General features: G+C 39.9%; 1 protein-coding gene across 3 annotated transcripts; it reads left to right on the forward strand.

The window, feature by feature from the left end:
* Positions 1-400: 400 nt before the first annotated feature.
* Positions 401-15,073, forward strand: LOC114260311 (uncharacterized). 3 transcript variants are annotated; one of them, XM_028200397.2, is made up of 8 exons: positions 401-811; positions 1,006-1,039; positions 8,973-9,199; positions 9,307-9,402; positions 9,481-10,047; positions 10,162-10,428; positions 13,494-13,589; positions 13,674-15,073. In XM_028200397.2, exons 1-8 carry the CDS (start codon positions 788-790, stop codon positions 14,856-14,858), a joined length of 2,496 nt encoding a protein of 831 aa, XP_028056198.2. In that variant the 5' UTR covers positions 401-787; the 3' UTR covers positions 14,859-15,073. The 3 variants fall into 3 exon arrangements, with proteins under 3 accessions (XP_028056198.2, XP_028056199.2, XP_028056196.2); XM_028200398.2 differs by adding an exon at positions 8,789-8,870 and having other exon boundaries at positions 402-811; positions 9,481-10,428; XM_028200395.2 differs by having other exon boundaries at positions 402-811; positions 9,481-10,428.
* Positions 15,074-25,608: the final 10,535 nt, after the last annotated feature.

Consider the following 25,608-nt stretch of genomic DNA (forward strand, 5'->3'; position numbering starts at 1 on the left):
GGATATATATCTGTTAAAAAAAAATAAAAAAAATAGTTGGAGTGGGTTAAAAAACGGGAGAGACTTCTCTCCAGTTCACATAATAAACTGGAGTATACTGTTGAGTTTGCAGAGCTGACCACGAGTTTCATTTTGATAATTCAAACCGTTTAATATGTAGAACTTGTCGAGTATTTTATACCTATAAAAAATTATATTAATCAAATATTAATAACTTCTTAATTGGAACACATTTTTATTAATAATAAATATAATTTTAAAAATAAATTGTTAACAAAATTTATTCTGATCAAGAAACTATCCATATTCCATCATTTGATTTTTTATAGACATAAAATACGCAATAAATTTTATACATTAAACACTTTAAATAATCAAAATAAAATCCGTAATAAATCTCTCGGATTCAACGGCGTCCAGTCCAAATAGTGGACTGGAGAGAGAGGCCAATTTCCAAAAAAAAAACCCATGGCAGCCAAAGCATAATGCTTATATCTCATCGGATCAGAGATTTCAGTCTGTCCTTGGCTAAGTTTGCACTGTTTTCCTCAGTTTCCCAATTCCAATTCCAATTCCAATTCCAATTCGTCGTCAAAGAGGTACCAGATTTGTCTTGGTAGTGGAAAGATTCACCTCGCAATCGCAACCGATCAATTGCCCATAGCATATACAAAACACGGACACCATTCTCAATCACCAGCCTGCGAAATCAGAGATTGTGATGGACCCTTCCATTATGAAGCTCCTCGAAGAGGACTAGGTTCTCTCTTTCTTGGACCCTTCCATTATGAAGCTCTTCGAAGAGGACGAGGTTCCCTCTCTCTCTCTCTCTATATATATATATATATATATATATGCACATCCACCACAGCATCCACACCCGCAGAACAGAAACACAAATACGGTAGAGATTGTTTGGATTTGTAGAATGGGGGTCTGTACAATCTGGGAAGTTAATGAAGGCTGAATCTTTTTATTATTTATCTGATGATGATATGTTTGTAGGACGAAACAATGCATTCAGGGGCGGACGACAGTGGTATGTACCTCTCTACAACCCCTTTCTTCTGACTTTTCTATATTTCTTGAAAATCAAAGCATGAATAGCCCCTCTATTAGCTAATAAACAACATGTAATTCAAGTATGGAAGAAGATAATGGGTTTCCTTTATTTGTATTATTTTGCTTCTATTTTGGATATTATAGAAAGTTACAAAATCAAACCAAACTAAGTTTTGTATCCCGCTCAAGTGGGATAGGTTAATTAGTTAAATTAAAAAATTGTTTTTTCTTAAGTACCACATCCATGTTGGTTTAGGTTTTCTCCCCCAAACATTTTTATTTACGGTGATCATATTACTCTTCCTTACAGTTGTATTTATAAGTTTTCCTTGTACATGTCCAAACCATGTTCTATTTTTTCTCAATTTATCCCTAAATGGTGTGACTCCTCCTGTCGTTTCAAGGACATTTTCATTTCTAATTTTATCTTTCATAATCTTGTCACACATTCATCTAAGCATTCTTATCTTAGCTGCACTCATTTTATGAACATGTTATTTCTTAGTTTCCAAGCATTTTGTTCCATATAACATTGCTGGTCTTATAACTGTTGTATAAAATTTTTCTTCGTATTTTATTGGTATTCATCAATCCGGTAATATGTCTGATGCACTCCTCCACTTGAGCTACCTACTTTATTTATGTGGATCACATTATCTCCATCATCACTGGCCTTTTTAATAATCGAACCTAGGTAACGAGAATTTTCAATCTTCACTTCTCTATTATTTCTACTTTTATTGTCACAAAAATTACATTTCATAGATTTCAATTTTATTTTTTTTAATTTTAATATTTTTTACTCAAGTGCTTCTTCTCTAACACTAAATTAGAAATTTGGAGAAAAGCACTTAAGTGAAAAAAATGTTTAAAATTGATAGAAATAAAACAGAATATATAGAATATAATTTTTGTAACAATAAAAGCAAAAATATTAGAGAAGTGAAGATTGGAATCTAGAAGAATACAAATAGTGAACATTCTTGTTAAAGTTACCTAGGTTTGATTATATTAGTAAAAATGGCGAGGTTGGAGATCATGTAATCCATAGAATTAAAGTAGGTAAAGATTTACCGTTAATTTCTTCCTTAGTTTCATCCATTAGAATAATATCATCTGCAAACAACATACACTAGGAGACATCATCCTGAATGTGCTAATTAATTTATGATTAAGGAAACTAGGTAAGGACCTGAAGTGACCCTTGATGCAACCTTACAATGATTGAAAATTCAGTAGTTTCTTCTACAACCTATAGATGATCTAATTGTAGTTACAACTATCATACATATCTTTTATCACATTAATATAATCTTTAGTCATGCCTGTTTTCTCTAACGCCCACTATATTATATCTCTAGGCAACTTATCATAATTTTTTTTTTGTCCTTTTCTATTAGGGTTAATTTCACTTTCTACCACTGAACTATTGCCAAATTATCTACTTAGTCCTTGAACTATTGATTGAGTCTAGTAAGTCCCTAAAGTATATAAATCAAAGTCTACTTAGTTCTTAAATTAAATTATCAATTGAATCTATTAAGTCCCTAAAGAATTTAATTCAAAACTATTTGGTCTCTGAAAAGATTACAAAAATAAAATATAAGCACATAAGTATTATAAATTAGTAGAAGACCCTACCTAATTAACATTTTATTTCAAAAAAATCTTAAATTTTTATTATGTTTACGCCTTTCAGGTACAGTTAACTTAAATGGTTCTTTAGGTAAGTTTCCTTTGTAAGGATAAAAAATCTTATCTTTTATAATTTCTTGGAAGTGGCCCAATGCGGGTTGATGGGTTGGAGCTTGTAACGTAATGGGCTAATGTTGGGTCGGAGCAAGGGGGTGGGCTGATTGGCGGGACAAATTGGCAGGCCTGTTGGGGTTGGAGTTGGTGTGGATTGTGTTGTTAGGCTCTCAACTGGGCCAGGTGTTGTAGGGTTTGGGTTAGGCCATAAGGGGCAGGGTCAGAATAGTGGTCATAGAAAGTTGGGTTTTCAAAATGGGCTTGGACACAAGCTTGTTTCGCGGGGGGGTGTACGGATGGGGCTATAATCTGGGTCCAAATTCATCTCTACACTAGGTTTCTGGGTCACTCCAAAGGTTGTTGGGCCAGCGAGGTTACGCTCAGCGTGGGCGTGCTTAGAGTGTGTCTGGAGGGCATTGCAAGGCTGGTTTTCTGATACTGGCAAGGTTTCCAACGCAGGAGGTAGGGTTATAGGCTTCGAGTGTGTTCAATCTAGGGTTCATGAGGTCAATCGATGTGGTGGCTGATGGTCATTGAGTAGTGGGCTCTCATGTGGTTGTGGTGGTGGCTATGACGCAAAGGGTTGAGGAGCAATGGGTCAAGCTGGGTCAAGTGTTTGATATAGCAGATGATGGGGTGTTAGTTGGCCATCAGGTAGGTGTTTCTCAAGTGGCAAATGTGGCACCATTGCTGGAGCCTGTGTTGACACCTTCGGTTGGTCAGGACTTCAACGAGGTGTCGAGTCCAATGAGTGGTTGGGAATTGGCGATGGTGGTGGTGCCTAATTGTTGGGAGGATCTGGCAGATGATGGTGTTGATGGGTTGACTAATGATGGAGAAGGGGGGCCAATTTTTATGGCTGGGGAGGCTAATGGCAAGAAAGATGTGGATTTGTTGTTGGCTAGACCAATTGTAGCGATTAAGGGTCAGGATGAGATGGGAGTGGAGACGGGTTTCCAGGGTAAGGATGTGCTCGTTTGTAGAAAAGGTGTCAAAATGGATGTTAGGTCAAATTAATGAGGTGAGTCATGTTTTGGGGGTGTCCTTTGAGGGACATGAGGAGGAAGCATTTCAATTGTTTTTAACGATTGTGGCGTCATGGTTAAGGAAGGTGCCGGTTAGAGGGGGTGCGGTGGAGGTGACAAAGCAAAGAAAGGGGGATCAAGAGCTTCGTGATCTGGAGTGCTCAATTAATTATGAGCGTATCCTAGGGGAGTTGGGAGGTTTTTTCGTTTTTTGTGTGTTTCGGTGTGTGGAGGATGGTTTTCGGTGGGTCTTTACGAGGGGTTATGGCCCGCGTGTTGCTTTTTGGGAAGAGTTGGAATGTGTCACTTTGAGGTGGGGTTTACCGTGGAGTGCGGGGGGGTGATTTTAAAGGTGTTCGGTTCTAGGTGAAAAAGGCAGGCCGCCATATATTTGTTAGTTCGATGAGGCAATTTTCTAGATTTGTTGATGAGGGTCAGTTGATTGACTTGCCGTTGCAAGGGGGTTGTTATTCTTGGTTTGGAGGACAAGCTAGGTCTCGTTTAGACCGTTTCTTGGTGAGTGGGGATTGGGAGGAGCATTTTTCTATTGTTCTCCAAATTAAGTTGTCTCGTCCGGTTTTGAATTATTGGCCCATTTTGCTTGATAGTGGGGGAGTTCGTTGTGGTCCGTTGCCTTTCTGGTTTGAAAACATATGGTTGAAATTCGAAGGTTTCTTGGGTATGGTTTGGGTTAGTGGAATGGTTATGTGGTGTTTGGCTCTCCTAGTTGCAGGCTATGTTGCATGGACTTGGGTACGGGTGTCGGGTGCGGGTATGTATCTTGATATCATACTCATCAAACTATAAATTTAAGGGTACGTGGACTCGGCAAAAAAATATCATATTTTTATATTTTTAATGAAGTATGTGAGATAAAATGGTACTATATGTGACTTATAGTGTTAAAAAGACATTTATAATTATTATACAACAATATGTATATATAATAATAGTGTTATATGCAATTACATAAGAAGTATTTATTGAAAAATATCCGACACATATCCCATATCCTTGTCCGAGTGTTGGGTGTCCGACACAGGTATTTGATTTATTTTGAAGAGTCCATGTAACATAGATTGCAGGTTGGCTAGGAAGTTGAAGTTGCTTAAGAATGATCTAAAGAAATGGAATAGAAAGGTATTTGGGTGTGTAGAGGATCAGAAGTGGGCGATTTTGGTAGTGATTTGGGAGATAGATGAGTAGGAGAGTGTGGGGGAGTTTGTCAACATCAACTATCTTTCTTAGGGACAAGGCAAAGGAGGAGTTTAGTTCTGTTGCTTAGATAGAAGAAATTAGTTTTCGCCAACAATCATGGTGTTTGTGGTTAAAGAAAGGGGATCGCAATATGAGGTTTTTCCATTGTATGGCTAATGCTTGTAGGAGGGTCGATCAGATCAAGAAGATTTGTATGGATGGCGTGGAGTTGGAATCTAAGGGGGAGATGAGTGCTGGTATAATAGAGTTTTATAAGCATCTTCTTCATGGGGGTAGGGAAGAGTGGCATCCAGGCCTTTAGGGTGTGGTTTTTGATAAAATTTCAGATGATGATAGGGAAGGGTTGGAACGATCGTTTCTTGGGGAGGTGTTGGGGACGTTGTGTGAGCTTAATGGGGATATAGGTTTAGGGCTCTGATGGTTTCACTTTGGCTTTTTTCCCGCACCGTCGGGAGGTGGTTAAGGGAGATGTGTTGTCCATGTTTGGATAGTTCTTTGAGTCAGGGTGTTTTGAGAAGAGTGTCAATGTGACGTTTATTGCTTTGATCCCTAAGAAAGGTGGGGCGGAGGATATTCATGATTTTCGGCCTATCAATATGTTGGGGAGTGTGTACAAGCTTTTGGCTAAGGTTCTGGCAAGGAGATTTAAAGGTACCCTTAAGGAGGTTGTTTTAGAATCTCACAATGTGTTTGTGGCAAGTCGTTAGATTTTAGATGTTGTGTTGGTGGCAAATGAATGCGTTGGTTCCAGTATCCGAGAAGGTCGACGAGGGGTTATGTGTAAGCTTGATATTGAGAAGGCTTACAATAATGTGGATTGGGAATTTTTGGTCTATGTGTTGGAGAAGATGGGTTATGGTGGTGGGTAATGGATTTGCTGGGTGCGGTTTTGTATTTTGACCGTTCAGATGTCGGTGTTGGTGAATGGGACCCTTGCGGGTTTTTTCCAGAATAGTCGTGGGTTGCACTAGGGTGACCCTTTGTCTCTTTTGCTTTTTATCTTGGTTATGGAGGCATTAAGTCGTTTGTTGTGTCTCACCTCTTATATGCTGATGATGCCCTCTTTCTTTTTTTCTTTTTTTTTTTTTTGGTGTTGAGGCAGCACAATTAGGTGCTCTTTGATTTGTGCTTTTATGTTTTGAGGTGGTTGCAAGTTTTGAGAGTAAATTTGATGGTGGGTGGTCCTCGATTGGCGGCGATTATGGGGTGTAAGGTTTTTGTTTTGCCAATGCCATATTTGGGTTGGCCTTTAGGGTTAGCTTATAAAGCAATGGTTGTGCGGAATGGGGTGGTGGAGCGGGTTTGGCGTCGTTTGGAAGGGTGGACTCATCAATATAGGAAGGTGATGTTGATCAAGAGTATGTGAGGGAGTATTCCTATGTATTTTGTGTCAGTGCATGTTATTCCAGCATCAGTTGTTCAGCTTTTGGAGAAGTTGCAACTGGAGTTCCTTTGGGGTGGTTTGGGTGATGAATCTAAGTTCCATTTGGTAGGATGGAATGAGTTGCGTAGTCTGAAACATGGGGGTGGTTTGGGGTTAAGGAAGTTGGTGGTTTTCAATGGGGCTTGGTTGGGGAAGTGGCTTTGGCGGTTTATGGGTGAAACGGAGCGTCTATGGCATCGGATTGTGGTTGCAAAATATGAGATTGGGTGAGGTGGTTGGGGTTTGGGTGCGGTAAGGGTTATGCATGGTTTTGGTTTGTGAAAAGGTATTTGGCTAGGTGTGATAGTTTTGGTGGTGGGTTAGTTTTCGGGTGGGAAGGGGTGTACGGGTGTGGTTCTAGAAGGATATGTGGTGTGGGGATTAGAGTTTGGTAGTTTGGTTTCCGATAAGGATGTTGTGGTGGCGTCATATCTGTCTCCACTAAATGGAAGGGTGGTTTGGGATGTGAGGTTCCAGTGGGTTCTTTTTACTAAGGGTGCTAAAGGGATTTTCTAGCTGGGTTCTTTTTACTGGGCTTACGTGGGCCTTGTGGATTGTTCATTCTTGTGGAGGAGTGTGTGGTTTGTTGGTGCGCCAACTAAAGTGGCATTATTTTTGTGGACGGGTGTGTGTGATAGGATTTTGACTTTGGACAATTTGATTCGTTATTGTCAGATTTTGGTCAATTGGTGTTCTGTGTTGCCAGGACGCGAAATCCGTCCCGCATTTGCTGTTTCATTGTCATGTGGCTTTTTAGCTTTGGAGGTTGATTTTTCCATTGTTTGGCTTGAATTAGGTGCAGCAGGGGAATATGAGGGAGGTGTTGTGTAGTTGGAGGGGGTGTCGGGTGGGAAGCGGCGTCGGGGGAAGGCTTGGAATTAGGCTTCCCTGTGTTTTCTGTAGTTGGCTTGGTTGGAGCGTAATCGTCGGACTTTTCAAGGGGTTCAAGTGTCGGTGTCTTGTTTGAAGAATAAATTTTTAATGGTGTTGTCTAGTTGGGTGTTATTGGGTGTTATTGAGGGTTGAGCTAGATTTATTTTCTTTTCTGGATTTTGTTGATTCTTTGTTTGGCTGATGTGTAGTTCTGTTGGTTTCATTGTATTTGTTAGCATCATCTTGATGCTCTTTTTCTAATAAAGTTACTCCCATTTGTCAAAAAATAAAATAAATAAATATATATATATATATATATTTACATATTAAGCAATCTATTTTTTTAAAAAGAAAATAATCTATTTGACTCTTATTTGACTCACTTTTAAAAGTTATTAAAATGTTCTCTCTTTTTTAAACAGTTGTTGATTACTATAAAATCAAATACTACTGTGAAATCTAAGATTCACCCTACGGCCTCATTTTGGTCACCAAAACCGTATCCACCATGTGTCCTTACATGACCATTGAAATCTCCACCTATAATTATATATTCGTCTATAGCTATTTTGGATATAAAAGTTAAGGATATAAATTAATGCAATGAATCAAATTTGACTGTAAGCGCTTACTTAGGCCGTTTTTGGTTCAGGGTAAGGATTTGGAAACGGAAACAAAAACGGAAAACGTATGTGAAATGTGGATGAAATATAGCTACATTTCACACACATTTTCCCTTTCTCTTTTCCTTTCCAAATCTCTACCCAAATCTATGAACCAAACACATCCTTAGTTTAATGTAATAAGAAACTGAATCATTGGTCGGTTTGGGAGCTGAGTTGAGAATTATGAATTCTGATTTTAGCATTTTCCACATTTCACATGCTAGGATAACTTTCCTACGGGTTCAGATGCCAAATTCCATGCGGAAGCCTGGCTAATTATTTGTGTAAACCAGCTTGTACATAGTATTTTACATTTGTTAGGCACTATTTGGCATCCCCTACAAGAGTCTACTTTTTTATCTTTTTATCTTTTTTGGGTCACATTAGCTCTATACTTTTTTTCACTTCTTTTTGTAAAAAGTGAAAAAGTATACTTATTTAACTTTGCTGCCTGGAAAGGAGAAGCCTGCCTTTTGTTGTTGTAGTTGTCCAAGTATGATAGCTTAGTGAGGACTAAGCAATAAGGCTGCAATGAGTTTTTGTTGTTGTTATAGTTGTCCAAGTGGGATAGCTTAGTGAGGACTAAGCAATGAGTTTGATGATTCTGGGAACTATTTGGTTTGTAAAAGCTTGCTGTTTTTGTTTATATTATTTATTTATGATTAATTGCAGAGCATTGTAATGAGAATACATTTGTGAGTTTATATTGCAGGGTACTGCAATATAAATGGCACAATATTTTTCGTTCAATTATTATTGTTTTTGTAATATAGCGAGTCCTTCATCAAGGATCAGTGTTTCACTTTTGAAGATTTTGGAACTTAAAGCCTGTGACTAACTTGCATGCATTCTTAGGTATACTGCGGATTTGTAATTTCACGTCTTGGCTTTTCTATTGTTTTTGTACACCATGGTTAGTAACTTCTTGATTAATCATGATATGCTGAACTTTAACAGTGGCTTTATCTCAAGGAAGCAATCACGCTTTCAGTCAGTTATTTCCACAGTGGCAAACTTCCAGCCAAGATGAAAATGCCAATTTTCAAAATCATCAAACAGAACAGGCAATGAACCCAATGAACTGTGGAAAACAAGTTCCATTTGCCATGCTGCTTCCGGTCTTACAACCCCAACTTGATAAAGACAGAGCCATGCAACTTCATACTCTTTATAATAAATTAAAGGTGGGTCTATGACATGCATTTCGCTAACTGTTATGAATGTCTTGCATGGGATGATTTCTTTTGTATTACATCTCATCCTAATGGGTAAAATATTTTGCTATTTTCAGAAAAATGAAATATCCAAAGATGGATTTGTCCGGCACACGAGAGCTATTGTAGGGGACCTGAGGCTCAAGATGGCAGTGTATAAATTGCAAGTCCAGGTAAATATAAACCGATTATCTAATTATATTGAGTCTATTTTGGTTGAGGTTTAGTGCTAAAATCCAACTGGAAAACAGGCTGCTCAAAATTCAAAGACTGGACCCCACCAATTCTCATTACAGTCTCAAGTGTCTGCGCAACAACATCATCTGAAAATGCCACCTGTTGGTGCCCAACAGGGAATGGCTCCCCAGTCATTTGCACAACTTCACCAGAAGGGTGTCACCTCTCCTACAGACCCCTCTCATATTCCTTCTTCTGCAGCTCAACTGAAGACTGATTCAAGCAATGCAGCGACGGATAATAATGGTAAAAAATCCCAAGAGATGGAACGCCATTTAGATTCACATGGTATGCCAGCAAGCCAAATGTCTTCATCCAGTTTGAGTAACATAAACCAAGAAAGGGAGCGGTCCACAATCCCCATACAAGGACTTAGCAAGCAGCAGCAACAAAATTTGCACTTCTCACAATCATCTTTTCCCATTTATGGAAGTACAGGTGGTAATTATGGTCACCCATTTTCTGGAACAAATGTTAATTCTTCAGCAGCATCTCTCAAACAACAGCCCCATGATTCACAAATGAGGCAGGGTCCTGTTCATCAAAGTATTGGTGCAACTCAGTTAGGAACATCAACTCAGGTCATGAATGTGTTGAATGTGCCTAATTTTGAGAGACAAAATCCTTTTAGTGAACCGAAGAGAGTGCACGGTGGAACTCTAACCCATTTGACAAATAATTCAACTTTGCAACAGAATTCAGTTCAATGGCAATCATCAACCGGTAAAGAGCAGAAAAATGGTGCTCTGTCATCAATGACTCACGTTAAACAAGGGCCAGTTGATCAGGGGAATGAGCAACAGCACAAATCACAGTTGTCTTCTCCTCAGGGGTTGTCTTTCTCTCCTTTACAGGTTGAACGTGGGAATGCAATTACAGGAACTTTAGAAGATGAAACTCTTGCGGCGCAGCCCTCGAGGATGTCTATCACTGCCCAGCTGGGCCAGGACCCTAATATCTCGGTAACCTTGTTTTGATCATTTACACTTATCTGCTTGTTTTATTGTTTGAGTTTCCGATGCATGAATTCAAAAAATCAGGATGAGCTATAATAAATTCCCATCCACTTAAAATCACTCTGCCAGTGCAACTGTGAAGACATCATAGAAAATTTGGAGGAAAATTAACCATCCCCTTTTCTGTTTGTTGTAAGTCTTCCATAACAAAATAGGTTCATAGGTTTGGATACTTAACATAAAAATGTACTTTTTTTTTCCAGCAATATGGATATTTTTGTAATGCCTGGTTGTCTATAGCAGCTAGTTGAAACCAAAATCTCTTTAGCTTTTGTTAGCATTTGTGGGTGATAGATATTAGAGGCGATCGGCCGTTGATCTCTGGGAAGATGGTAGGCACTTTAGTGGCCCGAGATCACCGGAGGTGGAAGAGGAGAAGACCAGGGCAAGCTTAGAGAGAAAATGGGCGGTAGTGAGAGACCTTGAAGACTTAGCGTATGTTATGTGAATTCTTGTTGCTCTTGTTGTGCTATTGTGGCTGCACTTATGATGCCGTTATATAGACTGTAGGAGTATTAGAGCCCAAGCAACCTCAAGACAGGTGGCAAGTTCTCCTCGACTTGACAGGAGGGTGATATCAGCCCTACTACTTGTGTCGTATGATTCAGGTCCTTGGGAAGGTTGCATCATAGGAGTTGCAGCTGTAGGTATGATATCTTGAGAGGTGTATCATATGTGCATCAGATGTAAGTGTAAAGTCAACGTCCCTTTCTCTAAGCCAGGTCAAAGAGGGAGCTGTCACTACAGGGAGACAACTACACGACCTTGACGATCTCGAGGTCTTAGCCTCCAATCCACAATCCTCCAATGATCTCAAGCAGGAGTGCCTAGGTCTTGCTCCCAACCTAGGCAACCAAGAGAGTGAGTGCATGGATGAGCCAAGGGCTCATCATGAGCAGTTAAGTAAACATAGGTGAGCCGAACATAGGTGAGCCAAGAGTCCGGCTATGTTGCTATGGAGTTGGGGTGAGTGGGTAGAAAATATATTTCTTGAGTTCATGGAGGGCTCTAGGTGAGTCAGCTCTGTCAAAGTGAGTTGTGTCCTTGTTTTCATACTTAGTGGTACATGCCCCCGCTTAGGCTAGGCATACAACCCCAACTCATCGTGGTACCTCAGGGGTCTAACACGTGGGTGTGTGATGGTGATGACATACTCATCGTGGTGCCTTTAGGGTCTGCCACGTAGATGTGTAGTGGTGCTGACGTGACGCCCGTTGGGCTTGCCACGTGCCAAGCATAATATAGATACCCACATTAGTGCCCCCTGTACAAATATTCTCATGAGAGTGTCTATACATGTATGACAATGATGTCGAAAATATAACTCATTCAGTTAATAAAGTTTGATTTCTTTTGAATTAAAGAGAGATACATTTTAATATCATCTGGCACGAATCGGCCGGATGAAAATGTGGGCTTGTTGGGCGGTGACCTCATTCCACGGGATCTCTATTACTTCACATGTGATTTCAGCTTCATTCCATAGGCACCAAATCCCGCTCGTCACTCTTTCCATGCCGCTGGGTGGTGGGTTCATGGTCTTGGTGTTGGAGGAGCCTATGATTTTACTCATAAACTTGGCTCCGCTTTCTTTATTTTTTGTGTTCGTAATGATGACAAGATCGAAGCATCCATAAGAGTGTAGGTGCATGTAGTGTTGGAGGAAGTTAGGGCGAGTGGTGCCCTCAGTGTTGAAGAAAAGGATGTTGAGCGGAGTGTTGTGGGAAATGCTTGGCTAAGCGTTACGGGAAGCGCTCTCTTCTGCCATGTTGAGATCTGCGAAGTTCTCTATGTCCCATCCAAGTCCCAAATCTTTATTTGGGGTTTCCAATGGTGCTGATACGATGGAAATGTGGTGGTCTAGATCTCTTTCTGTCGGTCTTTGTGGGAGGATGTTGATTCGGATCCTCTCGAAGTGTGGGATCAATACCTGATTTGCCTAGCAAGTGGATCCCTGGAGAGTGAGATTGCCTTCTTGGTTTAGAAAAAAACCAAGTGTAGGATGGTGGTATTGTGTAGAGCTTTGGAGACGTTAATGCCTTGTACCATCCTCTTATTTTACCCCGGAATTCTTCTAACACCTCTACGACTGTATAAGTGGATGTTGGGTACTGGATCCAAGGGGATTCGAATAGCAGACATCAGAATTGCCGTGGTGGCATGGAGAGCATCCTTTGAAAGAACTCACATCTGGCGGCGACAGTGAGTGGGAGTGGAGCTCAAAGCTCTAGAGTTGGAGCTTGAAGCTCTATATTTTGAACCTCTCTGGTTTAGAGCCTCATTCATTGGCCGCCAAACGGTGTTGTCTTGGTGTCCCTCTCCTCTGGAAGCCATTTAGAGAGAATGGGTTGTTGAAGTTGAGAGGAGAATGTTAGCAATTGAATATGAATTTACTTGCATTTCTTGTTTTGTTGTGTTTGCGCTCTCATATAGGGATTGCATCGGGAAAGAGGGGATGAGTTTACTAACTTTTGCAGCTTCATGGTGATGTTGGGAATGAGCAATTCCATGGAGAGGACAACTCACCGATTGAAGTAATAGTTGTTGGCTTAGAGTGGACCATTAATAGCTATAGTTTTTGTAGCTGTTAGCAAAGTGACTTTTTTGAGAGTTTAAGGTTTTTGCAATTTGTTTTTAATGTTTCTACCAAGCAAAGAGAGTTTTTGATTGGTCTAAGGATTCTTTCTTGGGAGGGTACAACCTCAGTATGTATGTATATATACTTTTTTTTTTTTTTGGGAGCTCCTCGTTCTGCTGGAACATTGCATTTTTGCCGCAAAGAACCTATACTCTATTTGAATTTATAAAAGTTTGTATAAATGTTGGGTATAGTTTGAACCTGTTCGAATAGGGAGCTCGCCTTTTTGTAGAAATATGTATTCTGTATATTTTGAATTTGACCGGAGCTTTGTGTATTCCGGTTACTTCCTCCATCTTCTCCTTTTACCTATTGTGCAGAGAATTTTTTATTTATTTTTTATTTATTTATTTTTTTTGACGTGGTGAGTCAGGCGAAGGTGGTTGTTGTGGATGGTTTTCAAGGGGAAGTGGGTACAACTAAGCGGCACCTGAGCTTGCCTAGCGATGAGCCTTCCCAGAGAATGAAGGTTAGCTTTTTACTCAATATCGTGATTTTCTTTCTTGTTATGTTTTCTTTATGTGCTTCTAAGTTGAACACTTTGTTTCTTCAGGTACAAAGGTCAACTATCCTTAATGATATTTCTATTGCGCCTAGGGCGGCAGGTGTGTCTTCTGAAGAGAACTCTGCTGATGATTTGCTTCTGCGTCGTCGGTTGCAGGGACAAAGTAAGGCTAATGGTTTTAGTGATTTTGAAAGTGAGAATGATGATGGGGATAACTTAGAGGCTAATCTGAATGCGAGAGATGGTGACGTTGCTAGGGTTGCATTTGAGCAGGCATACGTTCCTATTGATAAGACAAGATCTCAGGTTGTTGCGCCATGTGTTGAGAATAGAGTGACTTTTGCGACTCCTTTGCTGCAGTTAGGTCACTTGGTGGCACATTCAGTTGAGCTTGCTTCTGGTGGAGTCCCCACCATCTCTTTGTTTAATGGGAGTAGTAGCTTGTCATCGGTTGATGCTCGTCCTAGTTTACCTTTAGTTGGTGCGCAGGTTAGCCTGCCTTTAGTGGATATGCAGCCTGGTACTTTGCCTGCTTTGTTTGGAGTTGCTACCATTTTGCCACTTGATGAGAGTGGCAGTTGTGTTCAAGATGAGACTAATGTTCCTAGGATTCGCTGTGGCGGTCAAGCGAGTTTACCTTCTGTGGATGGCGAGTTTACTGTGACTCGTCTTGATGATGGCTGTATATCCTTGGCAGGGCCTGATGGCAGGGAGCGGGTTCTTGATCCCAAGGTACTATTTGCTGGCGTGCGGGGCGAGTATTTGCCTAGGCTGAACTTTATTTTTGATCACAGGCCAAGCACTTTCATGCGTTTGGAAGCTGTGTTCTTAAGACGCTATTTATTGGAGGCATTCTGCGATATGCTTAGAGAGTTTCATGGCCTTACTTCGGAGACTTCTATTGACACATTTCAGTCATTTCGGGCTGCTGTGGCTGAGTTTCAGCGGCATGAGTTTGAGGTGAGCTGGCTTAGAGAAAGTTTGTCTCGCATGGAGGCTCAAGTGAAGAATCGTCGGCTCGAGGTTGAGTTGGCAGAAATGGACCAGCTTTTGATGGGGACTGCGCTAGCTAGGGAGAAGGCCATGATGGAGTTAGAGCGGACGACTAAGGTGCTGGCGGATGTGGACTTGGTGATTTCGAGTTTGAGGGAGAGGAGAGCCGTTGTAGAGGCTCAACTTGTCAGTGTGGAAGGGGAGGTTTTTGACTTAGATAGCCAAATAGGTCCAAGTTAGGCGAGTCAAAGAGTTTCATCATGTGATGGAGAGTTGAGCTAACATTTTTGTGATGAAAAACCCTATGTACTATATACATTATTATTATTATGTGCTGGAGAGTTGAGAGCTCATGTGATAGTGAGTTGAGCTAACATTTTTTGTGATGAAAAACCTTCAAGTACTATGTACATCATTATTATTATTATTTATTTATTTTTGTTTTTTATTTGTTATTTATTTGTTTATTTATTTATTTTTTGATGCATGTTAGTAGTTACATAAAGTAATGTAGATAGCAAATGTTTTTTTTCTTCTATTTATTTATTTATCGTAAGCATGGGCCGATGCCTTACATCGCCATTTTGATTACATCAGTAATAGGAAATTTCCTAGGGGTAATTCCTCACTATTAATGAAAATAGGCTTTTAGCCACTTGGCATTGATAGGGCTCAAGAAAGCTTGTGAGTTTGGCTTAGAAATTCTATAATAACCATTCTCGTTAACCTCTCTTACTATGTAGGATCCTTGCCATTTGGGAGTGAACTTGTGGGTAGAGGTTCCCCTCATGACATGAGGTGCAGCTTGAAGTACCAAGTCATCTTCTTAGAATTATCTAGGGCATACCAAAATATCATAGGCCCGAGCTACACGACTCTAGTAAACTTTGAGGTTAGCCTGGTCTTATCCATTCTTTCATCAAGGATCTCCAATTCTGAGGGTCCGGAGTAGCTCCACTTTGGAGGGCCATGCAAGCTGAGGGTATGGCAATTTCCACTGAACGAACTGCTTCCGTACTGTATACCAACGAGAACGGGGTCATCTGAGTTGGCCTTCTTTTGGATGTTCTATAAGCCCAGAGTGCCATTGGGAGCATGTGTGCCCAATCCCTTTGAGAGTCCTTGAAAGGATTCTAAGGAGTGTTTTGTTGGTTGCTTCAGCTTGCCCATTCCCTTGGGGATAGTAAGGCGTTGGATGTTCTGTAAGACCAGGAGTTGTCTGACTTGGTGGTTGATGAAAGGGATGCCATTATCTGAAAGGATTATTCTAGGTACACCAAAACGACATATGATGAATTCTTGGATGAAATTGGAGACAGCGGCTCCTGTTGCCTTTTTTAGAGGGATGGCTTCTACCCATTTAGTATAGGTCTCTATAGCCGTCACAATCCATATGTGTCCCCTTGATGGTGGGGAGATGGGGCCAATAAGATCCAAACCTTTGTATGGAAGGGCCATGGTGAGCTCGAACTATGTAGATCAGTGGCCGGTGCATGAATGAGATTTCCATGGAGTTGGCAAGGTTTGCAGCGTTTGGCATACATTATGGTGTTTACCTCCATGGTAGGCCAATAATAGCCTATACATAAGAGATGTCCGAATAGCTTAGCTCTACCCTGGTGCTCCGATTCATGAGCAAGTTCCAAAACCTTATGGATTTCTGCTCCTGATAAGCAACGTAATGGCTTCCCGTCAAAGCCATGCATGAAAAGTTGCCTTTCTTGCAAAAAGAATTTTGGAGCTCGCTTCCTAATTATTGCGGCTGCGGAGCGGTCTGGTGGCAATGACTCTTCTTTGAGGTAATCTATGTATACCTGACACTAGTCAGAGGTCATTTCTGTGAAGTTGCTTTCAGCCTTTGGAGGGAACTCCTGACATTTGGTGCACTTCGCTTGAAGGTCATTTGCTTCCTTGGCCATGGTAGGCCAATAATATCCCTGTCGTTGTAGCCTCTTGTAGAGGCTTGCATCTCCTATCCCATAAGAGCGGTTGTGCACCCCTTCTAACTTGGACTTGGCCTCGGTAAGGTTGATGTATCGTGCCAATAAACCACCGGGCCCTCTGTAGTAGAGGACTCCTTGGTAAATTGTGAAGTGTTTGGTCTCACTCAAAGGTAATTTACCTGAAGGGGCACGGAGCTCATTGATGATTGGGGCTCTCTAGTCAACGGGTTCTTTTTTAGGGAAGATAGTTGTTACTAAGCATGGCACAGAGCTTTTCAGGACTATCTTGGTTGATTCTTTTGAGAATTCTACCTTAGAGGCCAAGGTGGTGAGGGCGTCCGGGTGTCGATTGTTGGAGTGAGGAGCGTGTTCTATCCTTACCGTGTTGAATTTGTCTGTCAACCTTTGGACGATGGTTCTGTATGAAGCCAGAGGGGGCTCTTTGATAGCATAGTCTCTATTGGTCTGCTTGACCACCAGATTAGAGTCGCCTTTGATACATAAGAGACTTACTCCCAGATGGAGTGCCACCATAAGCCCCAGTATCAGGGCTTCATACTCTGCTTCATTGTTAGAGCATCTAAATTCCAGTTTATATGACAAATTGACTTCGGTTTGGTTTGGGGAAGGACTATTCCAGCTCCTCCCCTTTTGGAAGTGGATGACCTATCGAAGCTCAAGCTCCATTTTCCTTCAGTATTTACTTTAGCAACTTGGAACTCATCTCTTGGCAGTTCATCAGAGGGCGGCTCATGTTCTCCGCTGGGGAAGTGAGCCAAGAGGTCAGCCAGCGCTTGGCTCTTAATGGCCTTGGGAGCTTTACAAGTGATATCATATTTTACTAATAAGAGGAGCCAACGAGATAGCCTGCCGGAGAGAGCTGGTCAAATGAGGAGGAATCAGATGGGATCACTTGTGGTCATGAGATGGATGGAGTAAGAAAGGAGGTAAAGTCGGAGCTTTTTGGCGGCGAAGACTAGGGGAAGGCAATGCCGCTCGATGGGGGAGTATCGAAGTTCAGCCCCCTGGATAACTCTGTTTATGTAGTATACAGGTCGTTCGAGTCCGTCGATGTCCTGGGCGAGCAAAGCTTTGATTGACTTCGGTGTGGAAGTGATGTAGAGGAGTAAAGGCCTCGCCGGCTGAGGAGGAGTCATGGAGAGGGGGGAAGTTAAAGCTAACTTCACCCCTTCGAATGCTTCTTGGTGCTCCTCATTCCACATGAACTTGATTGTGTTATTTCAGCCATAGCAGGGATAAACCGTCTCAGATAAAATGCCTGACCAAGGATAGTTTTCAGCTCGTCTATATTGTTGGTCATGGCATGTTTCTAATGGCGGCGACCTTTGCTGGATCGGGGTCTATTCCGTGGCAGTGACTCCAAATGCACACTTAAGTGGGTTCATTCGAGGTCTGTATTTCTTATAATGTTCAAAGAATTTTGGAGGTCTTTGAGTTGACTAGTTTCTTCTTTGGATTTTACCAACAAATCATCAATGTAACACTCCAAGGTTTTGTGCAACATATCATGGAAGATGGCTGTCATAGCTCTTTAGTATGTTACTCCCGTGTTTTGTAATCCAAAAGGCATTACGGTATAGAAAAAGTTAGCTATGAGAGTGTGAAATGCCGTCTTCGAAGCGTCCTCTAGGGCCATTTTAATCTGGTTGTAGCCACTGAAACCATCTATGAATGAGAACATATGGTGCCTAGCTGCTAAATCAATCAAGGTGTCTATGTTTGGGAGTGGGAACTCATCTTTGGGGCAAGATTTGTTCAGGTCTCTGAAGTCGACGCACACTCGAATCTGTCCATTCTTTTTTTATGACTGGGACGATGATAGAAAGCCATGTGGGGTGCTGGATAGGTTTGATGAATCCCGCTCCAAGTAGCTTTATCACCTCGTCCTTGATGTTGAGCTCTACCTCAGGCCTATAAAATCTGACACCTTGCTTGATTGGGCGAGCCAGGGGGATGACGTTCAAGCGGTGCATGGTAACTTCTTTGTCTAGGCCTGGCATTTCTTCATATGTCCACATAAAAACGTCTGAATACTTGTTGATTAGCTCGACGAGGGGCCCTTTCTATTCTTCTAGCAAATCTTTGCAAATGAAGATAGGATGCCTGGGTTTTCCTTCAGGGGCTATGTTGATTTCTTCCAATTCTTGCTTTTGGAGCTGAGGGTCGTCTTGTAAGCACTCTGGAGCAGGCCAACCTCTTGTAACCCAACTTTCTTTAGGATTGCAATCGAGTGGGCGGGGGTTTGGTCAGGGGGTGAAGTTGCCTTAGCGAGGGACTCAACATCCAAGTGACTTGTTGAAGGACCATTGGATTTGTCAAAATGTTTTTTTGTGATTGAAGGAACCATGCCTTTTTTTTTCCTTTCTATTTCTCTCGTCCTTGCTTTTCTTATTCTTTGCCCTTGGAGGGCGTAGATAGAGTGCAGCAAAGGTGATCTTTTTCATTTGGTTCATGATAGGCGGTTGCTACTACGTCTGGCTGGGGGTTGGCATTGGTGCCATTTTCCAACCCCAAGGACCGTCATCAACGGTATACCACTTTGCCATCCTCTATTTCAGGCTTGGTCACTTTAGGGAGCTTTTTTGAGGGCTACAACTTGGCGAACGTCTTTTTGCGAGTTGGTGATGTATCTTCTTTAGAGAGGTCATCCCAGTTTGGTATCAGAGTTCCTTGAAATGACAAAGGGGTTTCGTTCTTTTCAACGTGATTGTAAAACACTGCGTCCGCTATGTGAGCTTCATCTATCCGAAATGGTTTTTGAGAGCCAGCTATGGCTACTATCTCATTGTTGTAAATTGCTTTGACACATTGATGGTAGGTGGAGGGGATCGCAGCGTATCTGTGGAGCCAAGTTCTCCTCCCTAAGAGGGCCTGATAGGTCGTCTCTACTTCTATGACTTGGAACTTAGTGGTGGAGCGGATTGGAAATTCTTATACTTATTATTGGCTTGAATATTTTTTTTAATATTCCAAAAATATTTCCCCCATAATTTACACATTATTTGTTATGTATGAGACTTTCCACTTATCTGACTTCCCGAATTCCCTTCCATATTTTTTGCAATTTATTTCTCTTCGCCATTTATATTCTAGAAAAAAAATACAAAAATCTAGACTTCTAAAAGGAAATGGCATTTTGGTTGTTCCCGTTATTTTGAGGCTATCATGTTGGTCATGTTTCAATAATTTCCGTTACTCCTAAAATTTTGCAACTGGGGGAAACCTTTCTTAACTGCCTTAATTGTAAATTATGTGCTGACTGCTCGTCAACCTCTCTCAATTGCTTGAGTTGTGAACTATTATAGATTGTCAGATTTCAAGAAAACACATAGCACGTACCCTCTTGTAAATGATAATGAATATGTACACATACACATACACATGCATGTGTGAATTATTTGTCCATTTAAAATCATCATGCCTAAGATTTTCTTGTCACATTAAATCTAGTATTTGCTGGTTTTTAAAGCTAGACCATTGGCCAACCTGTAGAAAAAAGTAATGATAAAATGGTGGTCTATTGATCATACAAACTACGTTACATGGACTCTTCATTTTTTGGGAGGTACCCATGTTGACACGACATGACACGGGTGCGGGTGCGGGATACGGCCGGGATATAGATCTTTACAAATGGACACGGGAGAAGAAACAAAAAGGGAGAGAACCTGGTCGTCGATCTGTCTATTGCCGACTTCGATCCCTCTGGTCGCATCCTTCAACTTTGTCTTTGTCGACTTCGACTTCAACTTCGTCTTGCACGCTTCTTCAACTTCGTCTTCGTCTTCGACGAGCACGACCGTTAGCCCCTCTCTTTCTCTGTCACATCTCTCTCTCTCTTTCTCTCTCTCTTCCATTCCATTGACATTGATTTGCCTTTTGATATACCCCTTGCTCTCTTTTATTCTTTATTTATTATATTTTATCCCTCTATTTTATTCTTTTTATAAAAATATGTATAAAAAAAAAATTGGGCTGAACTAGATAAATAAAATAAAATTTTAGGCCTACTAAAATTTGTGCCTCTTAAAATTTTGGCCAACAAATCTTTTAATATCATGGGCTGTTATGTAGATAATTTATATGTTTGGTTCATAAATTATATATAAAAAAAATTATTGGGTCAACTTTTTAACTCATGTTTATATAAAATATATATTTAAGAAATAATTATTTGACGTATCCATATCCAAATTTGGATTCGTATCCACATATCCTTCATTTTTAGTTTTGAGGTGTCTGACCTTTAGATATGCATCCACACCCAATACTTGCACCCGAGTTCGTGTAAGTGTAACGTAGCATACAAACATCCCGAGTCATACAGACACTAATATATTGAATGAGGGAAAATTACGTTGACACCTAGTAGGTTGTATTTTGCACACCAAAAGTAAAGAACTAAATGACACCTCTCTAGGTTGAAGCCCTCTTTTCTAGGTTTATGGTTACCCTTTTTGAAGTTGGAGAACCATATTTATAAGACTCACACAAACTTGGTCAAATTTTGATCAAAATTTGATTTTAGAAACCTAAATTTGCATATTTTTCTGCTTGTGTGGAACCCAACTTTTGCACGTGCGGATTTGGCCAATGGAAAGCTGGAAAATTTTTGAATAAGTTTGGGAAATCTACTCTTGCGGAAAATAGTTTTGCTCATGTGGATTTTTACAACAGTAGATTCTTGAGGGCAAATTTTATCCTTGTAAATGTCCGAATTTCAAAATCCGTATTTCACACAAAGTTGTAGCCCTTTAAGTTTTCTTTCCAATGCCACTTGAATCACATCAATCTGATATTGGATGAGTGGCTCTGATAGCAAGATTGCATCAAATTCAGTCTTACTTCTCCAAACCTTATGGATTGTGATTTCTTTGTTCTATTCACTTCAAATCTTCAAAGCTTACTCTCGGGCTTGAATTGAAGTCCTCCAAGTATTTAGTGAAGCATGCAAAAGCTTCCCAATTACGCCGTTTCAGTGTATGAAATCGATCTTCCTAAAAACACTACCATCAAGTAATATTCATTTCTTAACTATAAAGTGCAGTTTGGAGGGCCTAAATGTTCTTCGTAAAAGTACTACCATCAAGTAATGTTGAGTTGTTGACTATAAAGTGTGGTTTGGAGGGCCTAAATGTTCTTTCTAAAAGTACTATCATCAAGTAACGTTGAGTTCTTGATTATAAGGTGTAGTTTGAAGGGTCTAAATGCTTAACATTTTGACTCATGTCACACCCCCAACTTACACTTTGCTAGTTATTGAGCAAATAAATAAATAAAAAAAAGAGAAGAAAACTATACTAAATTATCCTAGGCCACATTCGTAAGGTTCTCGATTGCATTTAACTTATGCAACGAACCTTTTAACTACAAGGGGGCTTTTTGTTGCAACTTAAAGGAGCTGATTAAAGCTTATTTTAATTCGGGAGTATGTGTCAGATTGTTTGTTGTAACTTCTGCTTATAGTTTATTAGGTAGAAATAGTTTAAATAAACTGAAAAAAGTTGATTATCTGGAAGCTAGGAGAGGGGTACTTTTGGCTTTTGTTTTCCAATTATCAGCTTTTAGCTTATAACAAGATGCACCAAACAACCCCAAGGTTACCCAAGTAGACGAGTGTTCACATAGAGGGGAACACCTTAGGCCAATGCTGCTCATATTCAACACTAAACAAGGAGAGAAAGAGATGAATAAAAGGAAGGAAAGAAGAAAGAAGAAAGGCTTTCAAGATTTTCGCACAACTTTGAGGTGGCGATATACTTCAACTATTATCCATCTTGAGATATATGTTTAGTGCTGAAAATATGTAGATAACGTGAGTTAAAAATAAACCAAATCAAACCAAGCCTTAAGTCCCATCAAATGGGCTCGACTACATGAATCCTTTTTTTCCACTTGACTCCATCAAATGCCATTTGGTTAGTCAAATTAAGGAGTTTCATATCTCTATTTACTACACTAGCTCACATCAATCTAGGTCTGTCCCTTCCCCTAACAATTCACTCTACCATTATTGTATTGTATCTCTTTACTACTACCTCTGTTGATCTTTGTTGTATATGACCAAACTATCTCAATCTATTCTCTCTCAGCTTGTTTACAACACTCATCTACCTTAGCATTCTCATCTCAGCAACACTCATCTTATTTTCATGTTTCTTAGTTTCCCAACAGCATCATTGATCTACTAGACGTTCTATAGAACTTTCCCTTTAATCTAGTGGGTACTCGTTTATTGCACAGTACCTAAGACGCACTAACACGATAATCTATTCAAGTGCTTCTCTCCAAGTCTCTAACTTAGTGTTAACTTCTTCTCCAGTTTCATCCACTAACACACTATCATCTACAAAAAGCATACACTGCCACATCATCTTGAATATTTCTTATCAACTCATCCATAACTAAAGCAAAAAAATAAGAACTTAAGGTTGATCTTTGGTGTAACCCCACAGTATAGAAGCAGGCTAGGTGTGATTAAAACTTGAATATGAGTCACTCTTGTGTAGTTATGCCATAACTCTCTTTCTTAGACTTGTTTCTTTGTACTAATTGGCCCCCCACGCGTGCACGTGGGGGTCGCGACATTGTTGATTGTGTCATTTTAGCACATTAATGTACCACAATGTTATATAATTTAAAAATAATGCTATACATAATTTTATTTTTTATCTTATTTTTTCACATTTAAACACAAAGCAATGAGATTCATATTCATAAATACATATGAGACAGACTCACTTGTGTCTAGAAGTGAAAAGTGAAAAGAAGAGGTAAAAAATGTAACCTACATGGAACATTTTCCATTAGAGCATAAACTTTAACTTTCATTAACTTCTCTAATTCATCAAGCTAACTTTACGATCAAAACAACTTATCTCAATTTGTAAGTGGTAAATAAACATGTAAGTATACAAAATTGAGCATAAAACTATATCATGATGTAGGGGCTTGACAAATGTAAATGAAATTATCTACTAATTTTGTTAAAAGAAGTTGCAAGTAAAATCATGCGTGAATTTCAAAAGAAAAGTGGCCCACAACAAATAGATATTCTTACGTGGTTAGTACACTTGCAAACTATTGAATAATCAATACCTTAAATGAGAATGATAATTTAATTTTAAAAATAGATCGTTCACTTCTTCTTCTTCATATATATATATATATATATATATATATTTTGGCAGACAAATTTAATAAAATCATGGACTGTGTTATTGAATTAATGTAATTTTTTGATGAATAATCTACGTGGATAGTTGAACAAAATAAACTATTCATATCATAAATGAGACATGTGGTGACTCTCAAATGACTTAATAGCACCACCAGTCCACACTGGAAAAATGCCTACCTAAAACAAAATACACAAAATAATTTATTACTATGAGGTTTATCTAGTAATGTGACTTCAACAATCCAATATGTGGCTTGGAATATAATTGAAATAATAGACTAAGATTAACTACAAAATCATTTCAACTTCGCTGCCTAGATAGCAAGACTAGTGCATAGGAATCGGTAAGGATTCAAATGGAATATGAAACAACTAATAATTGAACGCCAACTCCTAGTATTCATATCATAGACTCAACAGTGGCAAAAAGTATACAAAGATAATTATTTAAGTTGTACATTTTTTCTTTCAATTAGCAAAGATGAAAATTCCAACCTTGGAATATTTTATTGCTTTGTATTTGGAAGTGGTCAGTAGAATAAAACCATTCAATTATCCATTGGTTTTATTGTCTACATGCATGGGTTTTTGACTAATCCTCTTCGGTTCGATCTCTGTCTACAATTCAAAATATCATATATACCAATATGATATGAGTGGAGTGATTCTTAAAAAACTAATTTAAAATAAAAATTAAAACAAAAAATAAAAAAGAAAAATATAAGTTGCGGTGGAACGATGAACTCATCTGGAAGAATGGTTTTGATGGAGATAATGCATCCTACAACCCTTTTCTCTTTTCTGGTTGGGAACAGCGAACATAGAGTGGCAACGGGGACGAGAATGTAGGTGAGCATTGATGAGTTGGAAAAGAATACTGCATATTCTTATGCAAGCGGTGGAAGCTTCTGGGAGGCCAACATGCGGGCTTCTAGTTAGACACTATAAACTTCTGCCCAAACCACTTGGAAGGACAATGAGAAGACATATCAAGTGCTCAAACAGAAAGGCAAACGGTGCTAGGAAAAAGCGACACGCAACATAGTAGGTAAATTCAATTGATATTTAACTTTCATAAGAGGGACACATTAGGCAGATTGTGCGTTAGATTCGTGAATATATGGTTCCCATACCATCAAACCCAAATCTCAGGCATACAATAAAATATTTTTATGAAACATTTTGTAAAAGAAACTAGGGTGATTACTTGTCACAGCCCAAACCAACCCTTAGAGGTCTATGTCATAACCGACCAGTAACCATAGATTACCTTCGGCCTCAAAGACATAATCAAATAATTTAATAATAAGCGGGGCTTAGCAGAAGCAATCAACAAGAAATAAAAGAACATTGCATCCATATAAAAGGTTTAAACCTTAACTTGTACATTTACAAACATGTCCATCAAATAACAAAACCAAAGACTGAACAAAAGAGCAAAAGGGTAATCAAAAGCTTGACTCCTCTTGATATCAAGCAAGTACCTTATCACGGAGGGACTTCATAGCAGGCTTCACAGAAAAAGGGTAGACTCCCAAAGCAACTCTAAGTCTAATCTTCCAAATGCTGACCTACATATATATTGAGAGGGTAATTTATATGAATATTGGGCCGAGCTGGACAATGGGCCGTTATGGGCCACAGTACGAAGGGCTGAGTAAGAAGGCCTCAAATCCAGTCCGGTCCAAGCAGGACTTAAAGTTAAGACCGGTCCCAGAAGTGCATTGTTATCTCGATCCGGGAGAGCGTGGCAGTTCGGTCGCTGGGTCACCACCCACAGAGTTAGTCCGGTTGCAGCATATTACGGTTAGCCTGGCCGTGTCTTCTAAACCGAAGCATGATAAGC

This window comes from Camellia sinensis, chromosome 6 (assembly GCF_055761805.1).
Source record: "Camellia sinensis isolate YWXY chromosome 6, ASM5576180v1, whole genome shotgun sequence".
Lineage (NCBI taxonomy): Eukaryota > Viridiplantae > Streptophyta > Magnoliopsida > Ericales > Theaceae > Camellia > Camellia sinensis.

Coding starts and splice junctions, on each gene's coding strand:
- LOC114260311 (XM_028200395.2), top strand. CDS start 788: ATGAAGCTCTTCGAAGAGGACGAG. Junction 812..1,005: donor AGCTCTTCGAAGAGGACGAG/GTTCCCTCTCTC, acceptor ATATGTTTGTAG/GACGAAACAATGCATTCAGG. Junction 10,429..13,493: donor GCCAGGACCCTAATATCTCG/GTAACCTTGTTT, acceptor GTGGTGAGTCAG/GCGAAGGTGGTTGTTGTGGA.